This window comes from Anopheles gambiae, chromosome X (genome assembly GCF_943734735.2).
Source record: "Anopheles gambiae chromosome X, idAnoGambNW_F1_1, whole genome shotgun sequence".
Lineage (NCBI taxonomy): Eukaryota > Metazoa > Arthropoda > Insecta > Diptera > Culicidae > Anopheles > Anopheles gambiae.
The window spans coordinates 4327066-4351905 of record NC_064600.1 but is presented as its reverse complement, the minus strand read 5'-3'; the positions used below and the strand labels follow the sequence as shown (position 1 = coordinate 4351905).

Below are 24840 nucleotides of genomic sequence, written 5' to 3'. Positions count from 1 at the left end.
GCAAACCCTTGCGACGGCAGAGGCGCCCCAGCCCAGCCCCTAGCAAATCGGGGCGTTATTTTACGGCGGCGGTACTGAAGGCCCGGTATCATGCCACTGCCGCCGTGTTGATGTGCGGGGTCCGCTAATAGGACGCTAAAAACACGCAACATTGGTATTTGTCTGTGTGTGTTTTTTTTTCTTTTCATGTTTCGCTGGCCGTGCGTGGGAAGACTTGTGCAGCTTCTTGTCTTCGCGGTACAAGAACCGAAAGCAATCACACACACACACACACACACACATGGAGCTGAGGAATGACTCATTAGTGTCCAATACTGTCTGGCCTGGTTGGGCCGAAATTGTTTGCCGTTGCGTTAATGCATCCTGACGCACGCCGCTAGCGCTAAAAGGTGCGCTGCTCTCGTCAAACCGTTGTCCCGAAAAACACAAAACACCGCGAAAGGGAAGAACGGGGAATGGGGAGAGGGTTAGAGTAAACATACCGAAATTTTCAATCCGAGTGGTTGCGAGCTTTGCCCGGTGCCCGCTAAAACGTGCGGTCAATACAATTAAGCGGCTGGGGCCGGGCTTGATAAAACGAACAGGGGACGAGCGCCATCTGGCGGCGCAACTCACAGCGCGGGGAAAGCGGCACTGCACAACAAACACTAAAATCTTTCCAATGTCAAACGGCATCTCTGTTCGGTGTGTTTGTCATGTGTGTGTGTGTGTGTGTACACCTTCCCGGATAATGATAATTCCCCCGTCAATCGGCGGCGGCGGGCACACCACTCTGACAGATGACACTCCAAACATGTAAACCCGGGGTGGCTTGTTTGGAGAAATTAGTTTTTGGAAATCAATTAGCAGCCGCACACACACACACGCGCGCGCGCGTGAGCGTCTCCCAGGCCACGGCAGGCTGTCTGGTCGGGCAGCCCGCGGCTGGAATGTTCGCCAAACGGGTTCTGTGCTGCGTTCTTGACCACCGGCAACATTCATGCGTTGGGAGGTGTCCGTAGCCCGTGTGGCGAATGGGGCCCCCCTATATCTCTAACCGGTGCGACAGTGTGCGACGACGGTATCTATCTTTATCCCTAGTTCAGGGATGTTTACCCGACGGCTCTATAATCCCGCGCGGCTTAACAAATTCGTTGCTCGAGCAGTTAATTTATTGCGGGCAAGATTTATGTCCCGATAGTCGCCGGACAGGGTAGACCGATCGGAAGGCGTTTCGGGAGGCCCCGTCGTCGGGGCACTTGGGCACACCATTTTTATTTTCAAACGCTCCACCAAACACCGTGGAGGTGGATGGGGATATGGGTGGGCCTGGATGGCTTCGTGGGCCTGCAACATCCTGTGTGTTTCCGACGACCTCCGAGCGCAGCGCAATCACAATGGAAATGGTTAGGCGAAAGGGGTATTTATTTACGAAAACACTGAGACACATTCCCCCGGGTTTGTGCGCTGCGCGCTGTTGAATGTTTGGACGGCGGTAAATAAAAATCAAACATCTTCTGCTCTTCCCTCCCACTTTCTGCCACTCTCCCTCTCGCTGGTTGAGCACGTGTCTACCTCCGCATTCTTCCCTACTTCACGAATACATTGGAGAAAGGTGGCCGCAACCCGTGGTTCGCCTGGTGAAGATGTAACTCTTGGAAAGACGTTCTGCTGCTACAAGCGCGGTTTGATACACGTTTCACCTTTTTTTCTTACCAATCATTTCATGCAACACCAAGGGGGCCCGCAATTGTAGGCGTACCCGGGGTCGCCCCCCGCTGCTCCCGCTTCGTTGCGAATAATTTTCCCAATTCGCTCCTCACGGCTCACGCGCGTTTCGTTTTAGGTAAGCGATTCATCTTCGCCACTGCCGCACGGTTGCGGCAAATTGCGCGTAATCGTTACGGTTAGGGCCGCTGGCTGGCCGGCGGGCGAACACTGACGCCCCGGACGGCAGACCGCCGATTGGCAGTCTGCTGGAGAAACCTGGCTGCCCTCCGGACGCAGTTCGCCCGGGCGGTGTCTGTGCGGTTCTGCCTCTGCGTCCCCACAGGTGTAGTTTGGGTGCCTCCCCGCACCCAGCGGAGAGTGACATTGGCTTAACATGGCTGACGTTTATGATGACTAAATTACCTTCGAATGAAGATTTATGATGGCAATTTTATGCACAACAACTACAAAAAAAAAAAGAAGCCAAAACGAACAGACAGTGAAGAAGCATAGTGATATAGGGCGTAGCGTGGTGGCGCGCAACGCGACGACCGCACGTCGGCGCAGCAGGACGCCCCAAGACATGAGCCAGATGATGGGCACCCGTGTGGGACTGTGCGAACGTTCAACACCGCTAATCCACTGTTCACACTGTGCGCTTCGGACCGTGGAGTTGTCTTTATCTTAACGCCCTACGTCTGACCAGAATCGGTTGCCCAGTGGCTGTACAGATATTCGGCGTTTGGTTGTGGGTTTTTATTCTGAGATATCTGTATCTGTTACAACTTCCATCTCCAGCAAAAGCATCACGAGCAACTCACTACAGCTCGTGCGTATTTGCTATGTCAATGCTGGGTTACTCAACACTATAAACGCGCGTTAGAACCTCTTCAGAACCTATAAAACACGTTTCTACAATATTGGTGTCGACGCGAAAGATCTGTCGTCTGGTTTCTTGGGCACATTGTAATAGGATCTTACAGATCACAGATAAAGCTTACGAAGCTCAGCGGGCTAGAGCAAAGCCCTGCAAAGATACGGCACCAGGTGTACCTGCTGCAATGCTGAACCACCTACGCCTACTGCACGCAGAGCGCACAGCGAGTGTACACACTTGCCGCGACCCGACTCAATCCGAGGCAATAAAGATAATAAGCCTAATGAGCGTGAACACATCATCAGCCGGTGGATGTGTGGTTTTGCGCAACTCACCTCCTACTGCTCCGCACTCGGAACACATCAATCGAGAAACCGAATATCGGCACAATTTAATTACGGCAGCGTAGCGACGTTTGCAACTCCCTGTTCGCTGATTTATGCACATCGTGGAGGGCTGCTGCCGACACAGTGTTCGATGCTGCTGCGTCGTCCCCATTGATGGCCTGAACGGGGCAGATGACAGTTAAGGGGCTTTTGGCACTTGCGGTGCGCAGTGCCTCCGTATCTACGCGGGTTATTTTCGATTTGTTTCAACAAAACGACATAGGCTATACGTTTTTTTTTATTGCAGAACTGAAATTACAGCGAAAAAGAGGAAAAGATGCACGCCCAATGCCGTTAGTGCATTGGTGTGCCGTGGCAATATTTTATCTTCCAACCATTGGCGCTCCCCTTAAGCTGTAAGCTTTGGATTTAATGGTCCACTATTATATTGCCAGTGTTCAGCCTACCCCCGTCCAGGGCTCCCGGGTACTCAAACCTGCTGGAACCTGCCCTGTGCCCGTCTGGGTCCTGCTCCGGCAGCCGGCGGGTTCGTTGGGCGGTTCCGTTTGGGGTAGCATTTATAAATTACGATACCTTTGAGTTAATGTGCAATCGATGAGCTGTACGGAATTATCATTACCCCTGTTGGCATCGTTCCTGCACGCCAGTGGGGCTCCGACAACATCTTCACGATCGTTAAGCCTTCGTCGAACCGCGCCGGTCGTTAAAGCTGATCGTTGAGGCTCGTAAAAAACACACACACACCCATACCTAGGCTCAGCAGATTCGGGATGTCCGGTTGTGCAGTAGATTATATGGTTGCATTATATCTGCATTATGTTTGTATTGAGTATCGAGTCTCCCCGGCAAAAGCCACCAATGCCGGCTGCCACGTCCACGCTATGACATTTACTGTGCGGGAAAGTCGCCTGATCTTTGAGCGATAAAGCAACCCGCGCCTCGTCCTGCTCCTATCAGCTGTCCCTCTACCCCAACATGGGCAATCAAATCCCGCGGGATCGCGGGTGTAGCAGGAAGGGTGTCCTTCGGCTGGTCGAACAATCTGGCGATTGATTGGTGCGATCTATCAGCAAGATGAATTGGATTGTGCTCAGCACACACATTTGTTTTTGGCACTAAACGTTAAATCCATCACACCGGGAAAGTGCTCCCGGGTGGAAACGGGCCACCCAGGGGTGGGGCGGCTGGTCGAATGAGATTAGAGTGAGTGTTTGTGTTTCGCTGCGTGTTCGTCTGTGTGGTCTGAGGAGATCAATTTTAGATCCTTGCCTCTGCTTCTCCCCCCTCCGTAGCACAATCGGCTCAAACACGATTAAAGTTTGAGGTGCTCCGGACCTCACAAGCACTCAGCCGCGCTAAACGCTCCACATAGGTTGAGGGTAGCGAGGTGGCGGGACGCAAACAGACCAAAACCCGCTTGCGCCTGGCAGTCGGATTAAACAGATGCCGAGTCAAAACGGGCCTCCCGGTCACCCGACGGTGTGTAACCGCACAGGCCTTCACTTTCGAGATTTCGGGATAATAGGCGATGCGGTAAAAATGGAACCCACAAACTCCTCTTTCCGTGCGTCTAGTGTCTAGGCTGTTGCGCGTGTGCTGATGATACATTGATCACTTTCAGTGATCGATGCGGCCAATGCTTGGGTAAGACGAGCGATACAAATCGTAAACGGTTGCTAGCGCGCATCTTGGGAAAATACTGGAGATTGCAGAGAGCGCGTTGGAGTTGGCAGAGCTTGCTCGGAGCCTGTTGGAGCTGTTCCGGCCAAAGTGGATGAACTTTGAACTGCTAGGTACGCCGCAAACTTCAAACCCAGCAGGAGCGGAACTTTATAATTCCATTGCTGCACGTCGAAGAAAGTCGCCTCTTCTTGTGAGTGAGCTGCAACTCCACTCGGCGGCGGTGCCACATTAATCGGCCGCTCGAGAGCAGCACCCGGTAATTTGGAAATGATTATAATTCGATTGCATCTTCATTCTTCCCCCGGGGGAGAGGTTCATCTCCCCGGGCCGGTGGGCACATTATTCACCCGCCCCGGTGAAGGTGTGCATGCCGGTGCGCTTATGTAATTAGTGCCACTGTTCCGTAGTGGCTCCACCAGCGATCCACGTCTCCATCCATACTTTGTGCGCAAAGGGACCGCGGCGCTGATTGGTTTGTGTGTAGCCTTTCCAGGACGCACTCCGGGGCCACTGCCGGTCCCGGGCAACTGGCAATGATGGATGTAGCCTTGCCGTGCCGAGCCGATTTTACTGACCTGCACGTTTGCAAGCAAGAGAGAGAGAGAGAGAGAGCGTGAAGTAGGAGCAAACGAGAGCCGATGCAAAAACATGCCCGCCCGAGTGGACTGACGCAGATGGTAACCATTAATAAGACGGAAAAGGTTTCCCTCGAACGGGCAGGCAGTAGATCACGCGTTTTAACGACCGGCCGGCATCCGGCATCGCAACTGGATGCAATTTGATCTGCTGGACGACATATTGCTCCAGAATGTCAGCCCGCAGCCCTACGTCAGCCTGAGAGGCAAAGATGATAACACCGATGCCGCCACAGTCCAGGCTGGGCGGCGAGAAAGACATTGAAATGTGTTTTTTTTTTCGCACATGCTTCTGTGATACAGTCGGCACGATCGCTTGTTTAGATCGTGGTTATTGGCGCGTTATTTGTTCGGATGTGCAGCACACACAGTTACATACGTAAGAGAAAAAAAAGAAAGACATAAAACGCGAACCGCTCCACAAATAGACGCGAACGCAAGTGCCAATAGTGCCGGCCAAGAGCATATTGGTTGCGCTTGTAAACAAACGATCTGATTTATCGGCACCCGGGCAGTGCGCCGGTTTTTGCGTGATGCCCCTTTGGTGTGTGCGCGCGCGCGCTACCGCAGCACTTCGTTTCGTGACGCGTGACGTGTGAAAATAACAGACCGGACAAGCTAGAGATGCCTCCGGTCGGTACTTAACCGGGTGCTAATTAAGTGATCGCTGTCAATAAGCTATCCAAATAAACACGTACTTGGCGTGCACGCTGGAATTCGCTGGATGACACGGGTCGTTATGCCGAATAGAAGCACAAGGGGAAGAAGTCACTGTGTAACCCTTGGGTGCGTCGTTGGTGGATATTCGGATATTGGCGGCGATAGTGCAAAGTACTAACTTCTCTTCAAGGAGAGAGGTTTTGAGATATAAAAGATCTTGTGTAGGTTCTAGTGATACACACGTTAGGGCCGCCTGAAATTGTACTGCAATCGGTCAGAATTGAGTCATTGAAAGGTTTATCCACTGGACCTTGGCAGTGCGGAATGAGACCTGAGCCGATATTATTACAGGCGCACAGCTGTTTGGAAGCTGTCAGGGCGCGCGGAATTATAGCAGCTCTCCGGCTGTATTCCCCCATATCAATAACACCGGTTTTCGCCGACTCCGACTCGCGCAACAGTTGTTCAGCAGATGCGGCGACTGCCCGGCGTTGCTTTATATTACAAACATCTCACTCCGGGTGGCGTTTATTTTGAGTGCCGCCAACACTGGACCACGTTTCCCACGGGGCTTACCCGTGCCGTTCATCCTTGCCGCTAGCCGTCGGTCACGCTTCTGACCCGAAATGGCCAGACCGTGTGAGTCACGCCAGTATTTTCGGGATTGGCCAGCTACCTTGCTTTTCCATTGCGCATTGCGTGTGTCCCAGTGAAAGTGAGTGACTTTCGGAGCAGAGTGCGTTTCGTGACAGCCTTATCTAGCGATCCCACACACTTTTAGTGCCTACCGTTTTGCCCTGACGCACCGTTCAGCAGTAACAGGATTTTTGGAGGATTCTAAGCGATCGTAGGCAGTCGTGCAAATAGTAAGCTGATAAGATCGTGCTAAAGTTGAAGGCTTTGGAGCGCTTTGAAAGACTCCCCGTAGTGTCTCTGGATGTTGTTGCAACTATTCCCAGCAGCTCAGCCGCACGTGCAGTGCGTAGGCTGCAATGGAGTGCACAGACGGTGTTCGATTGCGCTAAGTATCAGATGTTCAGAGTTTCGAGCACATGCAAACTTCAACAAAGTCCAAAGTCAACCTCCAACAAGAAGTCACAGCCAGCGCCTACTTTACGTCGGCCAACGCACACGCTGTGCCATGAATAGTTCCCTCTTCTGGATGTCTTTTGACCTCCGTTGAGGTACCCCGAATACCTGCCAGCCGTTATCTTCCGCCTTGGCTGCTGCGTAGGAGGCACAGCCCTGGGTGCAGTTCCTGGACCAACAGCGCGGTGGAAGTGGCAGCGACGAAAACAAAGCCTGCAATATTATTGCGCCCATAATAGACCGAACCTATAATGGCCCCCTGCGGTAATGATCACCGATTACCGGTAATTTATTATAATTTTATTGTAATCACGCAAGACGCGCGTTCGGGACAGTCCCGAGAACGAGCGTCGATGACAGTTCGCGCGATCATGTCTTTGCGAGTCGGTGTGACGGCGGTATTTGGACTCCTCCCGGGCGATGGCGAAGGGCGCAGTTCTATCCGGTCGCAGCACACACACACACACCGTGTGTTGTTTACGCGCGATTGCCTCATGCCTCACGATACTTCCGTTTCGCGCGTGTCTGGCGCTTTCATCTGATCGGCTGCGGCGACTCCCAACACGGTTTATTTGTCTTGGCACTTCCAGGATGTGCGCACTCTCGCGCCAGGATCGTTGCTCAACGTGCCCACCAGCTGTAAACACATGCGCTGTGATGCGGACTTGTGAATGATGGCCGAATTCCCTCTCCCGCCGCACAGGGAGCGTCACACGCACACGCAGCGTTACAATGTTTGATGTGTGACGACCTTCGGTTTGCGCGCTGGTCGCCGAGATTTACGAGGCGAAAAACCACTAAAAAACCCCCCAAAGGGTGGTGATAAAAATCGGAAGAGGGCAGTCACTTGAGAAACTTTTCGTGAGGGAATGGATTTTTTATTACCGACCGTTAGGTAACGGCACGAAAGAGCCAAAAAAAAGGCGGAGGTACTTGAAGGTTCGTGCGCTTGGGTAACGCTTTTCGGTGACGGCCTACACTCGACAGCAAAGTGCGGTGGGCGAGCCCTTTCGAATGGCTATGTGTGTGTGTGAGAGAGTGGTTCATAGGCTTTCGCATCTTCATCAATCTAAATTACCGTCCAGTACGCACCAGCACTGCAAAATGATGGAATCGTTTCAAATCCGATTAATTGTCCAGACACACACGCACGCACACGCACTGATCTGTTACTGTGTGCGCGTTACCTTCCGGTGCCATACTTGTACGTTGCGTATTCCTCCAGAATCTGAATCTTTCTCGACCACTTTTGCGTCGTCCTGCTCTTCGCGCACGCTCTTATCCCCTTCTCGTCACGGATAAATCGATATTAATTGCTCGGATCGTCATAAACACGAACCCACTCACATAAATTCCAATTTGTCCACTGCCAGGGGGGGGGGGGGGGGCGAAGAGATGAGTCGTCTCGGATCTCTTGGCCCGATCCCGCGCGAGGTCGGAGGATTGGAATTCAAATAAATTTTCCATTAAAACCCATTTGATGCTTTTCCCCCCGACGATGGCTGGGGAAAAGGTCAGGCCGGGGCGGCACTCGGCGACCCGACACACACACACACTAGCCGATGTTGTCGCTGTTGGGAAATTGGAAACCTTGTGCTGTTTCGTTTTTCCTCTACTGCTCAAAACTCAATCCTTCAAAGCCACCCAAGACGGTGTAGGATCTGGCATAATGTCACCAGCTAGCAACATTACCATCGAAGAGAGCGAGAGAGAGAGAGGCTGTAGAGATTGAAAGGCGCTGGCATCAACACGAAAGGCACAAGCAAAGGCTCCCCGGCTGCTCCAGTTCCAGCATCTCGCATTGGGGCGAATTGGAATCGAATTGGAAGCAAAGGCAGTATGCAGTATGCAATCTAATCCCATCATCGACGAACCGAGCAGCGTGGTGGAGCGTTATTATTCGCTGCACGTTTCTCAAGCGCCAAGCGCACATAATATCGCAAAACCCCTCGCTTCGCTGCAGCCGCACCCTCAACCGAACCCGCGCGGTAAACATGTGAAGCAACATGAATGTACACTATTAGAAAGAGGAGAGAAAGACAGCAGAAAAAAAAAGAAACAAAATCCAACATCCAAGCACATTCACTAATAATAAGGTGTAAGAGACAGAGCGAGAGAAGCCGGCGGTCGTACATTCCATCCGTGCAAACGTGCCGTGTGTGTGTGTGTGTGACTGTGCGTGAGGTGAGAATTATTTTAATTGGCGTGTCATTAATGCTAATGACGATCGTCGTAACCATACTGTACCGCTGAGCCGGTTTCAGGGCGCGCCACACCTGGCATTCGCCGGAGGAGTTGGAAGGAAGGGTGGGTGTTTAGTCACCCCGGGGCCTCCGCGTGGAGGTGGCGGGCATGGCGAAGAAAGTGCAAACGATTCGCACCTCGGCTCGAATTACCGCGGGTCGCCGCCGCCGCCACCGCCGCCGATCTGCTCTGGTTTCGGAGCGGCAGGACGACGCGCAGGCAAAACGGCACCCAATAATGAGTGACATTAGGCGCGCGGTAATGAACGCCACTAATTTTGACGTTTCGTGCGAGCGATAGCAAGCGATAGGCCGCATTCCGTCTATATTTTCCGATTCTTGTGGCAGCGCTAATTGTCTGCCTGGTGGTGCGATGCGAGCGTTGTCAAGCGTCCCCCCTCCGCGCGATTGTTGCGCGTCTGGAGTGTTTGGGGAATGCTGGGACGGTTAGGTGGAACAAGAGAGGCAGTGAACACTTTTCTGATTGCTAAGAATTTGTGCTGGAGGTGTGAGGCAGAGCGGCCGGTTTTGTATTTTATATGTTAATTTTTGTTAATCCGCCAAACAAAACCACTGAGTTGTTTCTGTTGTTTCATCTGGGATGCGCGGTAAGACGATATAACGGAGGGACTGAGATGTTGCGATGTATTTCTTAATTTGGTTGAAATGGCAAAGGACATCCAAAATTGAGGCCTACAATTCTGAAGCGGCCACTTGGGGCCTCAGGCTCTACGGTCAGCATGTTTCTCAAACAGTTTTTATCCGCTTCTAACCATTCTGAAGTAGCTACGGGCTTAATAGATGACAGTTAAAAAACTGTTGGGATTTTGAAGGCAATAGTTCAGTTTAGACATATAGACAGCCCTTGCAAGACATTGAATAAACAATGCAATACAAACATCGCATCGCGATATAATAATAAGTTCTGACGTCTTTCAATATGAGCAAGTCATATTTTATGGTCCCCGTAACATATTACCGCTTAGGACCTCAAGATCCTTAACTGCTTACGATGCAGCTTATTTGAAGAATCTAAACGTAAGCTTTCTGCATCGGGCATTAACATATTCGAAATTGGAGATGAGGCTACACTGCATCTGTAACATTTTAATTTTTCATAATGTTCATCTCAAACTTTGATTAATAACGCCTAAGAGTTTGAGTTTTCAGAAATTAGGCATCTATTTAACGATTATGTTAGTTGTGATTGAAACGTTGCCAGCTTTTCCATTCGCCGAAAAATACCTAAGCTTCTGTGGATCACTTTCGCTGCACGCTCTTCTCTGCGCAATATCCTCCCAACTTAAAATTGAACAATAAAAAGCTTGTCTTTCGGACCCTGCCTGTAGTGCGCAGGTTCGTTGATCGGTGTCCGACGGCGTTGGAAAACCAGAAGCGCTCGCGCTCCGGTTTGAATAATGCAACACACACGTATTTTCGGATGATTAAAGCTCAAGTTACAGCAGGTTGCAGGGTTCGGCGAGGACGCGTGTGCTATGTTTACGCACGCTTTCGATAGAGGTGTCAAACATCATCAGCCGCGAGGACAGTCTTCCCACCCTTCCGCAGGTGCCGAAACTCGAGCACACGGTGTAAGGTCGGAGCGACAGCACGGGCCCGATCAAACCGTGCGACAAACAGGCACACCGTACGGAAACAAATCACCCGACGGGCATGCATGCACGCTGGTTTGTTCATTATTTTTATGCTGTTTGCATAATTTACATAAACACGCCCGCCGCTCAAAACATGGGGAGCGGTCAGCGCACAAAACCTGTTGCAAGGAGGCACAATTTCGACAGCGCGAGGAATCGTCCGACGATTGGATTCGGTCGCTTCGGAGTGAACCGGTTGCGGATACCGCTGGTGGTTAGTTCTATCGATTTCCTGGAGCTCCAGTGCCGATGCCGCTCTTGGTGACGGAAATGTCAGACGGGAAAGGTAAATAAAATCACAAACAGATGATGGTTACGACGGCGATAGCCTCCAAAGTGTTGGAGAAGGCTTTCGCGCTTGCCGGCCGGGATTATCGCCATCGGATCGGCGCATCGGCATCGCATTCACGGTCTTCCAGCTGCTAATCGAGCTTTAATGAATATCATCCACTTTATCTCTTGATTGCCGCTACTGATGGGTGCGCATTTTAGCCAAATTCGGTGCTTTTCGGTTTTCGGTGGAAAGCAAACAGCAAAGAAAAACGCATTGCCATCCAAAAAAAAAAAAAAAGCGTCTCAGTCAGTCGTTCTCACGCTCTGTCTGGTGCAATGCCTTTGGAAACGGCCAACCTGCTCATCAGCAGCTCAACAGTCTGCAAGAAACACTCTTCGGAGCCGGATATCGGAGCGAAGGCATCCGGCTTATCGGAATAAAAACGTTAACGAAAGTCGTGCAGATTTTTTACAACCAAACACACACACACACACACACACATACTTGTCTGGTGTCGAAACAAACAAACCCAACAAGACAGCAAAAAAACGAATCCATCACCTAATTTTATAGCCACTCTCGAGAAAAAAAAACGGTTCCATAAACCGATTGAGGGCTCTGCTTTATTGGGGGAGAGATGTTTTCGTACCCCGCCATTCGCTTGCACAATCCACCCCGATTCCACCCCGAAATTCGACAGACGAGTGTCGAGCGACAGGTTGCGTTTAAATTTCAATTAATACGTCCACTCGCGGCCGGCGCTGATCGTTTGCGCCGGGCCGGTTCTCGCCGAAGAGCCGTGTGCCCCCTCGGCCACGGAGGCGTTAGTAGGCACTAATTAATTGATTTATGGGGCAGCCTTTGTTTTTTTTTGCTGCTGCTGCCTTGTCCGGTTGTGCTCGTAAAACTGAAAGCACCCTTTCCTCTTTTGTCCTCATTGGACCCGGGAGGGGAAAGAAATGACAGGAAGAGGAGGATTTTATCTCCCAATTCCCATTTATTGGTGTCAGAATGTCCGAGAGATCCCTCGAAGGATGCTTCGATCAACGGGATAGGGTTTTGCACGTTGCGTCATGTAGTGGGCGATGACTTCTCGCGCGGGATCTCCAAGAAGACCTTGATTTTGCGGCTTGATGCTCCAGTAAGAAGGATTTCCTTCTTCTCCGTAGTTGGAAGCAGTTCGCACGCACTCGAAACATCCCCCCCCCCCCCCCCCCGCCCTTGCAGGTGAAATTCAGGTCAGCAAGACATCAACGGGAACTAGCCGATAGCTACCAGCTCTGCTGAATGCTGCAGAAAATCCCAGCAGCCAACAGAATGTACACACTTGCGCTGGCTACAATGTTCGCAGCGGCGGCAGCAATTCTGACTGCACGGTTTCATCACATTCATGCCACCCCTCACCTGCTCGGTACTGGTTATCTTGATCGCCGGACTGGCACTGGTTGACCTTTTTGCCAACAAAAGCTAACTCCGGCCTTTGGACGATTGTTCGGCTGCCCAGTGGACGCGGAAACGCGGCAACTGGGGGCCGACAACAGTGACACAATTCCTGCCGTTTCCACCCGGCTTCACCCAGTCGTCTTATTCCAGCGAAAAGAAGAAAACAAAGAAAAAAAAGCAGCGACGTAACCGAAAAAAAGCCCCAAGATTCCAGCAATAAATAGTGGAAATAAAAGGCTCAGCGTGAAAGTGATGCCTGAAGACGAATGGAAGCGATCGGGCCGATCGATCAACGCCAATACGTCACCGCGTAAGCGCAGCACCGCGAGCACGTTTCGTGGCAAATGTTTATTGATATTAATTTGACTGCCTTTTGTGGGCATCGGGCATCAGCGCAGCACCTTACACGCTCGGAATGTGTCAAGTCCACGAAACCAGTCCGGTCGGTCCGGGATCTTCATGTCCTTGTTGGTCGTGCTGGCCGGGGGAGGGGGGGGGTGTGGTCTGGAGACTGTTTTCTGTCCTCGGAGGTCTCCATTCCTAAAGGTCTTCCTTTTGGAGGCTCCGGGTCTACGGTGTTACGAATCAAGCCCTCATTGCGTTTTAGACGTTGGGAAAGGAAGTGGCAGAGAATTAGTAATAGGTACCGTTGCCTGGGATTGCTAATAGACCCCCCCCCCCCCGCACCTACCTGCCACCAACTGGGAGCTGTTCAGGGTGTGGAGCTGTGCCAAAGGAAGATCGCGCGTGAAAACTGAGCAACAGGCGAGTCTTGGTAGGAGTTACAGCCAATTCTGTTAGCAATCAGTACACGGTGTGTGCAAAAAAAGAAGTCGTGCCGCCAAGCAGAGAGAGGGCTGTGACAATTTTAACCTTCGAGCCGTAACAGAACGCAGCGGGACAGTCGAACCCGTCACGAAAAACACCGTCCGCGGGGGCCCGTTCTTAAGAGACCTCTTTTATTGTTCCATTGTGATGGAAGCTCCTCCAAAAAGAATAAAAACCTATTTCTGATGTTCCAATGTTTCTTCAAAAAAAAAAAAAAAAAAAAAAAAAAAAACTCCTCCAAGCTCTCCCCGATTGCTTGGCACTGTGCAAAGCAGCCTATTCATACCTGTTGGCAAAGAGGCTCCCGGGACGATTGCAACGACGACGACGCACTGGCTTGCCTTTTACGACCGTCCGGACGCATCCGAACGGGGTCGGACGGATTCCGCAGCAAGCGTTTCGCTATCTCGCGCGTTCATCGGTGCCGTTTTCGGGCACACCACTCCACCGTTGCCCTGTCGGGCCCGGACGACATGGCATCACGGCATGGGAGCAGGTTTCCATATTCGTCGCACACGTTGTCGTCGTTGTCGTCGACGTCTTTTGCCCGTTCGATTGATCGCTCGGTGAGCCTGCGGAGCCTGCGAACCGTAGGGCACTTACGGCCGTGCGACAAATTGCTGATGTCTTCCTTGGTTGCGTTCCCGCGTTCGGCCAATCAAACGTCCTTCCACGAGGGTGGGGCGGGCGGGTGGGCTTGCGGGCAGGACGTCCTATCGGGCATAATCACCTTAAAAGGGTGCCCGAGGCTCTATGTATGCATGTGTCGGCGCCCCTTTCGCCGCTCCTCGCTAGCGAGAACTCCCTCCCGGGGGAGTAATGAATTATCAATTACATTCCTGCTGCTTTTTTTTATGTTTTTCTTCAGTTCGGTTTTTTGTTTGTGTACGCCTCCGGACCAATCCCGGGGAGGGGAATCATCCAAAAGGGACTCCGGGACTGTTTGACTTTGTAAAAATATGCGACCCAATTTGCAGGCAATTTGAAACCCAACCCAAGGAACAGGAAGGCACATTCCAATCCGGGCACTACTGCCGGGTAGAATGCTGCGTACCCAAAAACGGATCCTTCGGAGGATGCATCTACAGCCTAGCCTTCAATGTTTTAATGTTTAATACGACCTTTTTTTTTCATTCTTCCAGCCTGCCAGTGTAACGGACACGCCCGGAAGTGCCGCTTCAATCTCGACCTGTACAAGATGTCCGGGCGCGTTTCGGGCGGCGTGTGCACCGACTGCCGGCACGACACCACCGGCCGCCACTGCCACTACTGCCGCGAGGGCTTCTTCAAGGATCCGACCAAACCGATCACGCACAAGAAAACCTGCAAGCGTAAGTATTGATGTAAACCGTACATGCCACTTCTAAGCAAAAGGTACTGGTACAAAAGGTTTCCTTGATGTGGTGTTCTCAAGACCTCGAGCCGTTTTGAGGGTTTTAATCATAGAGCGCAGAGCGTAACACCCGCGCGCTACTGTCGCCACTGCCGAAAACGGAGCGAGGTCAGGTGGTGCATCATGAATCACGTAGGATAATTGTCACTCCACACGAGCTGCCGTGTCAGGCAAGTGGTGGGTTTGACAGATCATGCTAGACAACGAAGAACATACAAATGAAGACTACAAATGCCGCAACGCTTGAACATCTGGAGCATCTTTTGGTTCTGGTAACTTCGCCAATATCTTGATATATCTTCCAAACAGCCAACTCCAACTAGATTGTAGCTTGTTGAAGTAAACCGTTCACCTGGTGTGCCGCCACGGAGCACTGTTTTCCTCTTCGGCCTAATCCAAACAGTCCAGCAGCAATGAATGCTCTCGGTGTCCTTCAGCCTCTCGCTACGGTTTGCGCAAAGTGGTAAGAGGCGTTGAAGAATAAGTCCTCCCTAACGCTCTACGGTGCCGCCGGAGCCGAACCGAATGCTGCGTGTAATTTGAAATGGATTGCGTGTGACAAAACCAAAAACATAAAAACTGAGATAAAGAAAAAGGAACGGAATGGCCATTCACCTCGAACCCAGACCCAGCCACAGACTCGGGCGTCGGGGGAGGGCGCACACCCCATGAATGCTTCTGTTTCACTTGGGCCGGCCGGGTGCGTGATGAACGCGTTTGTATTTAATTAAGGTAAATAATAGAGACATTTGGTGGAGGCGAACGGCACGGTGTGAAACGCCAGCCAGGGCCCGGCGACACGCGACAAGATTTACTGCCCGGCGCTGGTTGCAGTGCCGCGGGCCGTAGATAGCAGGACGCGATCAAGCGCGGCAGATAGGAGCGTAGCAGCGGTTCGATGCACAACAACCATGCAACGGAGAGCGCTGTTCGCGGATGCGCGATATGCTCAAGGCCGCCCTACAGTGGTGGACAGATCTTTGCTTATTGGAGCTGATAGCGTTGATACTCAGACGGCGGGTGCCATTCGATGGCCTGTCTCGCTCAATAGTTTGATTAAAGATCACTGCCAAGGACAACAGCGCACGTGGGTCAATGGGGTTCGGCTTGCTCTAATTAGCGTGGCAGTGGCGCAGGGAGCTGCAGCACTTGCAAAACAAAAACAAAAACAAAAAACAAAAATTCGCAAGAAGTCAATCATCATTAACCGTTCCTAGGCTCCACTCCTGCAAACACGCCAGCTTCTACTGCTTTCAAATCAATTCCAGTAACGGTAAAAAAAAACACACACACAGCGCACCATCTCGAACGTTTGGCGGAAGTTGGCCGCAGGCTGTGCGCAGGCAATCGTTTTGGGAAGCGAAATGAGCTCCTCGGTACCTCCGCGCACGTGGTACGCCAGCAACCTCCAGGCGGCTGATGCGCGGCAGAAGATAGCGAAAACCGCGCACCGGGGTGGCCTTGCCGTTTGTTGTCCCGGGGCCCCATCGCGAACAATCGACGCGATCGGTCTCGAAACCACCGCGCGGCAGAACGATGCGGTGCGGCTCCATAAATCATGACCACTACCAGCTATTACTCTAGTTTTTCGTTTGATTTATTTTTCCTTGTCCGACACTCACTGCCTTTCCTTCTCCACTCTCTCTCTCTTCCACAGCCTGCGACTGCCATCCGATCGGGTCGTCCGGCAAGAGCTGCAACCACACGACGGGCCAGTGCACCTGCAAGGAAGGCGTAACGGGACTGAACTGCAACCGGTGCGCCCGCGGCTACCAGCAGAGCCGCTCGCATATCGCACCGTGCATAAGTACGTATCCGGGGGGGCATTGGGTGGGTTTGTGTTGGTAGAATGGTTTCCCCAAACCCTTTCCACAAGTGTGCTGGTGTCTAGTGGCAGTGTCTGCCTTCCACTGCTACTACTACTGTTACGACTGGTACTGTGCTGCTACTTCTTCGGCGTCCTCGTGGTTCAGGCCCTCTCACCCGTTTTCGAACGAGAGACAGTTAATTAAAACCGAAACCAGTGCGTGTGTGACCTGAAACAAACACACACACACACACAAATGAAAAGTCAAGCTGCTTCCAAGCGAGCTGTGTGTGTGTGTGTGTTCTCCATGCTTCCTTGGTTATCAGCCGCGTACGGCACATTAAAAATGCAAAATTAATTGTTTCGAGATGGCTGTACATAAATTTTGCTTCGTGCACACTACTAAACGATAGCTCTCTCTCTCTCTCTGTCTCTCTTCCTTTTCTTTCCGGTGCTCAGAAATTCCCCGCGTCATCAACATCAACCATCAGGCGCAGAACACGGCCCCAGAATCCTACCAGTACGATCCGGACGCGAGCGAAAGCACCAAAGAAAGTGAGTAAACTAGCAGCAGCGCCACCACCGCACCACGGTGTGTTTACGGTTGTGGCGTTACGATAAGAACTTTCTTGTCCTGTGTGCTTTGCTTGTTCTTCTTTATTTGTTTTTGGCTGGTCCCGAAATAAATACTAAAGTTAAAAAAGAACCCCTAAATCAAGGCTGTACAGTGCTGGTCAAGTGGATAAGGTCACCGTTTCCTCATCGCGCTTTACAAAGGAGGGAAACAGAAACCCTAAAAACTGTTTCAAGAAAGGCTTAAAGTAATGATAGATATTCTAAATACTGAAAACTAAAATCTTTTAATTAATTTAAGTAAATTTTCTTCTACTTCAATTGTTTAGGTTTTTTTTTTGGTCTCTACAGTCTTTGTCAAGTACAGGTGTCCCCCGAGTTACGACCCTCTCGAGTTCGCACATTCACAGATACGACGATTTTGATTTTGACAGTTAAAAGTTGTCATTGAGACGAAATTGATGTATATTTTTTTGAATTTCTACGCTGATAACCGTTACAAACAAATTTCCACAGATTCCACAAGTCCCCGGTCTTGAATATCTATATCGTGGCTTTTGGAGGAAAATTGATACATTATCGAACATTATTTTAAATAAAATACACGATATCATAGAGTCCGACTCTTCAACATCGGTTATACACTTTATATTCACAGAGATTTGACCTATTACGTCTATTACGACTCACGCCTTGCTTTGGGATATTTTTTCGGTCCCATGTACAGTCGTATCTCGGGGGACACCTGTATATAAAAATCTCGTGTCACGGTGTTTGTTGCCAGCTACCTCCAAAACGGCTTGATCATTTTCAACGAAACTTTGCAACCACACCCTATGGTGGTATGATAATAAGTTTGAAGACTTGCAGTGCAGATGTTACATTAAGCTTAATTTAATAACAACTTTATAGCTCCCATACATAGAGTAGGATTGTTGTTATTGTTGTATACAGCACTTTGACACTTGGTGTAAGGCGGCGGGCTGTTTACATTTGAAAATCGGATACTGTGAGGATACAATTATCCCAAGAGACAAAGCAAAGATAGAATATTTTAGTTTTTTTTTTAATAACTAAGATTTAAGGGCCAGTTAGTAATATATAAATTTCAAAAATATTGGGTGTACAACAAACAACTAATCAAATCCAAGCGAGGCCTCTTATATTCTAGACCACCACTGTACATTGGTGCAAAGTTTGTTTCCTTCTGCAGCGGAAAGCTTTACCCATGTACGTGTACAATTATTAGCGTATCGATGCATATTTTTTCTGCACACTTCTGGTTTCCTCTTCCATTAGTGCACATTTCCTTTGCGTTTGAATGTGTGTGTGTTTTTTTTCTGAATGCGACTCCCTTCATTCCCTTTTTGCAATATCTGTTTGCAAAAGCCAAAATATTGTTGTTTTCGATTCGTTTCACCTATTGGAATTGATATTCTCGATAATAATTCTCAATAAGAAAACAGCAGAAAAAACAAAATCTCTAAAATGACAACAAAAAATACGACCGTGATACCAACTGGCGAATCCAATGGAGTGGAAAACAGAAGAAAACCAACAAAAAAAAAAAACACACACACACACTACACATTCTAGCTGCATTCATGGATATTCATGGATGGCGAAAAATTTGCATATAAATAAATTGGCAACAGATTAAAAATTTGTTTTCATACGTATCTATGTCCGTGTGTGTGTGTGTGTTTGCTTTGAAGCTCTGCTTTGTTGGCTGAGTTCATAATCCAGTTTGCGGTAAACAATTTCTGGCTGGCTCAGAAGCGGTAAAAAACAACATATTTTGCTTTAAGCAACAGAAAAAAAAAAACATTTCAAAACAGAGCAACGCATGAAAGTGATGCAACAAACAGATTGGTTGGTAGATGGAGGCAAAAAAAAGACCCCAAACAGCGTTTGTTATGATTGTAAGCGCCATTTTTTGTGCACAGCTTCTGTTGCTGAAGCTTCGACAGGATAATGAAATGAAAGCAATACTAGAATTAACTTCTTTTTTTCCCCCTTCTCTTCTCATACCACTTCACTCTCTTTCAGACTGTGGCAAATGCAAATTCGACACCAAGCGGCTCAATCTGAACAAATTCTGCAAGCGCGATTATGGTAATGTCTTTGTTTGTTTACACTTTTTTTTCCTCTCCCCCAATTACACAGTAAAGCCACAGTGACGTGGCAGTAGTTTGTTTGTTTTTTTTTTTTGTTTTTGCTTGCTAACCATCACTCTGTAACTTCCCCCTGTCGTTGCTTCCGGTACAGCCATCATGGCGAAGGTGACGGGCCGCACCACACCCGGCGGCAAGAATGCGCCCCGCGACGAGGTCCGCTTCAACCTGCAGATCCAGTCGGTGTTCAAGTCGAACGGGCCGCTGCTGCTGGCGAGCCAGCGCAAATCGAGCATCGGGCTGCTGGTACCGGCGAAGAATCTCGACTGCCGCTGTCCCAACATCAAGATCAACAAGTAAGTGACACTAGATAGGGGTCTTGGGGATCCATTCGTGTTTTGCTGCCTCCAATGCGATATTATGACGGACATTTGCTCTTCCCTTTTTCGTGCGTTTTTTCATTTTCCCACGATCCTACTAGGTCCTACTTGATCCTCGGCATGGATGCGAAAAGCAACGGCGAGAACCTGATGCTCGGCCCGAAAACCATCATCATCGAGTGGAAGGACGACTGGAACAGGCGGCTGCGGCGCTACCAGCAACAGGCGGGCTCGTGCTACTAAGCCGCCAACACACAGTCAGCGTCCAAGTATAATCAATATGGCGTCGCTGCGTCGTTGAATCAGCGTTTTCGATAACGGCGATCGGTCGTCTCGATCAGTCCGGAGCGAAAAGCACTGCGGCAGAGCGAGAAAGAAAGGGCGAAATAGCTTTCAGCGGAAGATGATCGCTCTTCTTTGATTTGTTTTATTTTTATTGGTTGCCGTACTTGACCAGACGCACTTGAGCGTTCGTCTGGGCTTTCCTTTGTGCGAGATGGCATACCGCCAATAGTATTTTTTATGACCCTTTCCATCCCCACCTCAATCGCTCATCACTCCCGTTTTGGTTCAATTTTGAAGCGGATCCGTTTGTTTCTTGCCCGCCAGGTGGGCCCACGCTTTCCACTAAATTATTATTACCCACCCATGTAATCTCTATCGGGCGTCGTAAGCGTTCCGGCTTTTATGGACGAGCCTGTATTCAGTGATTTTTCCCTCTTCTTCTGTTTTGTTAGTTTAGTGAAGCGGTGGCTGTACTGTTGTGCCCCCGGAAGTGGCTCACTTTGTCCGCCAGCTTTTGCGCTGTTGCATACCCACCATCCCTTCCCTACCCCTCCTGCTCCCCTGTTCCCTACAGTGTCCACTGATTTACCTACTTCGTTCCGGTGCCATTTTTTGTTGTTGTTGCAGCAGCAGTGTTTGAGGGTGCGTTTGCGTTATAATGCAAACGGGGAGAAAGGAAGGGGAGAAAAAAAAACAAAATATAAATCCACCCCCAGGACGACGACGACGACGCAGGCGAGAAGTTAGAATTGCTATAGTGTGTAAGTACCGTGTAAGACCGAACAGGGGGACAGGGACAGGAGCAAAACGCCCCCGGACGCTCGCTAGTTCCGAATTTCCGGGGGATTAACTTTTGTGTGAGCTCGTACAGTATATAATCCGCACGACTCACACACCTACACACACACACACACAGTACAATGTATGCAAAATCCGAAAACCAACCATGTATGTGTATGTATGTTCAAATGGTGCAATGGTGTGGCTGGCGGGTGCTTGCTGTTGTTTTTTTTTTTCATGTGTGCGTAAAGGCGCTATAGGCTATCATTTGTTTTCTTATTTATTGTTTTTATTTGGTTTGTTTCTTTCATTTCTTTTTCTTTACCTTCACTTTCTTCTTTCTTTCCTATTCTTCTGTTTTATTTGCTTGTTCTTCTGTCTTCTAAACGTTTTGTTGTAAATAATTTAGAAGCTTTACTTTCTCTCTTGTTCTTTCTATAATTTTTAAGGTTAAATTTCTCATCTTTTGAGATTCTATCATCCACCGACACGCACACATAAGACGCAACAGCACACGCAACGGCAATTATTGACTTGTCTTTGTAGGGGGGTCCATGTATCATACTAAAATTATTATTAAACAATGCAAACGGAAATCGACAAAAATGGAACAGAAGCAAAAAACAGGCAAACTCAGCACAAAAAAAAAACAAAAAAAAACAAACGACATCAAGTGGCACAAACTAAGTCGTACGCACAGAAATAATCTTAACGCAAGCGATGTATTGCCACGGATGGTGCGGATACAGTTCTCCCGTTGGTTTGTGTTTAGTGTTTTTTTTTTGCGCTCGTAGTGGATGCACTTTGCGCTGCAAGCCGACCGCCGCTGGGTATTTTTTTGCTCCGATGCGTTACTTCCGATATATCATAACGTAAATCTACATATATATATATATAGATATATACACACACACACAAAGAAGAAGGAAGAAAAGAAGCAGTCGAAGAGAAGAACAGAACACATATGTATAACACATTAGGCGTAGTGAATCATTTCATTTCGTTTTCATCCTTCCTTCATGGATAAGATAAAAAGAAGAAGAAGAAAAAACAAGTACGAAATATGGAGGAGGCGTCAAGCACGTGCTCCCATACTGAGTGCTTTACCTTTAAACAAAGCAAAACAAAAAAAAAGCAAAACATAAGCGTAATTAATCGAACGAATACTAACACAGAAACGGAAAAAGCGAACGGGAAAGGAGTCAGTAAGCAGCAGAAAGCGAACGCAGGAGAAAGGTTTTACATGGAGAAATGAGCAGGAAAGAAGGCGAGAAAGGACAACATCTAGAGTGTGTAACAAGCGTCCGATGAGGAAGGTCGCGATTTGCGCTAGCAATGTGCGCAACACAACCGATGTACGTACGCGAGGAAACAATTTGCATGATGATTGTGATGAGAATTTTATCTGTATATATTATAAAGTTTTCCTAACCAATAAGCTGCTCGTGTTGTGTATTTGTGTGTTTTGTTTTTTATTTTGGTTAGCAAAGAAAGAAATAACCGATTGTTCAGTGTCATTCGCAAGGTGTGCTTATGAGCGTCGCGTCGAAAACTCTACCGAATGGGTTCTGCTTTTAATAGGTTCACTCTTGGCCAGCTCTTAGCCCATTTGTAATGTACGGCTATCGCAAACAAACGCACCGCATCCAACAAAGCAACCGTTCATTATTTCATTCCTTCGGCCATTCCCCTTGTGGGCCCACCCTCATCACCCCCCTCTCGGAGAGGGAAGTGGTTGCTGTTTTGCTCCAAAACTTTGCGCTTCGCCGTTGGTGGTTATTTCGTCGAAAATAAGCGAACGACCGGGTATTAAGTGTTTTATGTCGAAAGTTTTGTTTCCTCCGAGCGCGCGCGCGCGTGTGTGTGCTGGAAGGAAAAATTGGAAAGTTTTTCCACCTGCCCGAAAGCACAACACCCGTCGGTCGGGGAGGTTTGTTCGCAGGAAAGTGGTTCTACCGCCCGCCCAGCAAGGAAGCTTCCTGTCAGGAATGAAGCAAGAAAGTAGAAAGAAGGCAAGCAAAAACACAAAACCACCGCAACAAAGATGTGAAAACTCTAAAACGGGGTATGCACGTTGCTGGATGTGTACGTGCGTGTGTGTGTGTGTGTGTGTGTGTGTGTGTGTGTGTGTGTGTGTGTGTGTGTGTGTGTGTGTGTGTGTGTGTGTGAGTGGCAGGGTAAGAAAAGTAGCTCGAAGTCTTTTAGTGTTGTGTAAGGCAAAAGTTTTGGAATGGCCTGCTTACTTCTGCTCCTTCGCCCGGGCACTGTGAGGCTGTAGCACAGGGAAAAGCCACCGAAAGCGACAACTCTGCTCGCGATGGCTTCATTTTCGAGTGTTGTTGTTGTTGTTGTTTTGGTTTTTCTGACCATTTTTCTTACCCTCATAAAACACGGCAGCAGAGCAAGGGACAGTACGTTACACACAAGAATAAGCAGAAGGTTTTTGTTACAGGGCTTTCCAAGTCAGTTTCGAATGCAAACATTGTTATTCACCACATTCAAGATGTTTTTGAATTGCTGTCAAATGGTTTATTTGTTTCAAAATGAAATTTCAACACATAACAAAGAACTGTCAAACTCAATCCAGCTTGAGATGTGTTGAAAATCATGCTTTAAAAATTAAAAAAAAAAAATCACATTGATGTGGATTAACATCTTGCATGCGGTGAATAACAACGTTTAGATTCTAATTTGAATTGGAAAACCCTATAATACTGAAATTAGCTCAAATCTTACTGGGAATTGAAGAGAAAGACTTAATTGAAACGTTGTTGTTTTTATTACAGGGTTGCCCAACTATGTTTTGAACATGTCCTATCCAATTACAGTCGTTGCCGCTAAATTTTGACTCTAACTCACTTATTTTTGTCTCGAAGGCACCAATTTTTGACAGCGTTTCACGATTTTTGCCTCGAAGGCATTAATTTTTGACAGTGCGCATCAATTTTTGCCTCGAAGGCATCCATGTTTGACTGTGAGTCAATCGCTTTATTTACAAAATTTTAAGTAATTTCTGAAACTGTGTGTTCTGAAATGATTGAAATTAAGTTAAATAGTGAATAATTTTATTGATACAATTGAAAATAAAATAATTGTTTTGCCAATTTTGGCACTTTCAATGGAGTGAAAAAAATTGGCACGTATTTTCAGCTGTAAACAAAAGCTTTAGAAATTCTAAAATTTCATCATTTTTTCTCAAGAAGCAATCAATTTACACAGTTTTTGTATTATTTATGAGTTGTGGAATAACAATTGTTAAATATCTGCTGGTGGCATAAATCAATAATCTCAAAATTCGTGTTTGAATTTGCAAAACGATTCGAAAGGCCTCTAAAAAACAACTTGAGCGATTTAAAAATCAAATTGCGCTATTGAAAATAGCATCGGTGCGGTGAAACAACAACTTTTGACAGCTAAACTGCATCTTGAGCTTCTGAAATTGTTTTGCTGACATTCGATTCTGACTTGTAAAACCCTGTATTCCTACAAGAGTCAAAAATTGATGACTTACAGACAAAAATAGGTGCGTTAGAGTCAAAAATTGATGCGCACTGTCAAAAATTGATGCCTTAGAGGCAAAAATTCATGCGCACTGTCAAAAATTGATGCCTTAGAGCCAAAATTTGGTGGCAACGACTGTATTGTTTGGTATCGTTCCAATATAATTGCAACAGATGACTTATATTGAGATGGAAAAAAATATTGAGAAACAGTTGTTTGTGTAATTTATATTGAAGTGAATCAATCCTTTCAGAAGCTTAACCCTTAGAAAGCGTTACTTGTTCTCCCTACCCATGTTGTTGGAACCTTACTAATGCTGCCTGTAAGAACTGCAACGAAACATCCAAAACGTTTGCAGAAGAATTTACAAAGGCTTTGGAAATAAATCACCCCCTTCCACCCCGAATGACTTGTGACACGAAATTCACATTTTCATTGCTTTGCTCACACACTCACACACACACACACACACACATTCGATAATGATCGACATTTAATAGCGGTAGAGGCAACCTTTATCGCTCCGCTCACTGCCTCCCCCCCTTGGCTTTGGCGGCTACCATCTAAGCGCTTCGAGCGCGGGG

The 24840-nt window shown here is 48.5% G+C and overlaps 1 protein-coding gene across 5 annotated transcripts in view; it reads left to right on the top strand.

The window, feature by feature from the left end:
* The window catches only part of LOC1272037 (netrin-B), a 56554-nt gene extending 34361 nt beyond the window's left edge, over positions 1–22193 (top strand). For all 5 annotated transcript variants that reach the window (XM_061646841.1, XM_061646858.1, XM_061646851.1 and 2 more), the window contains exons 3-8: positions 14566–14754; positions 16474–16623; positions 17083–17178; positions 19246–19311; positions 19465–19666; positions 19792–22193. In XM_061646841.1, coding sequence (XP_061502825.1) covers positions 14566–14754; positions 16474–16623; positions 17083–17178; positions 19246–19311; positions 19465–19666; positions 19792–19933 — 845 coding nt within the window. In that variant the 3' untranslated portion in view covers positions 19934–22193. The remainder of the gene's footprint in view (positions 1–14565; positions 14755–16473; positions 16624–17082; positions 17179–19245; positions 19312–19464; positions 19667–19791) is intronic.
* Positions 22194–24840: the final 2647 nt, after the last annotated feature.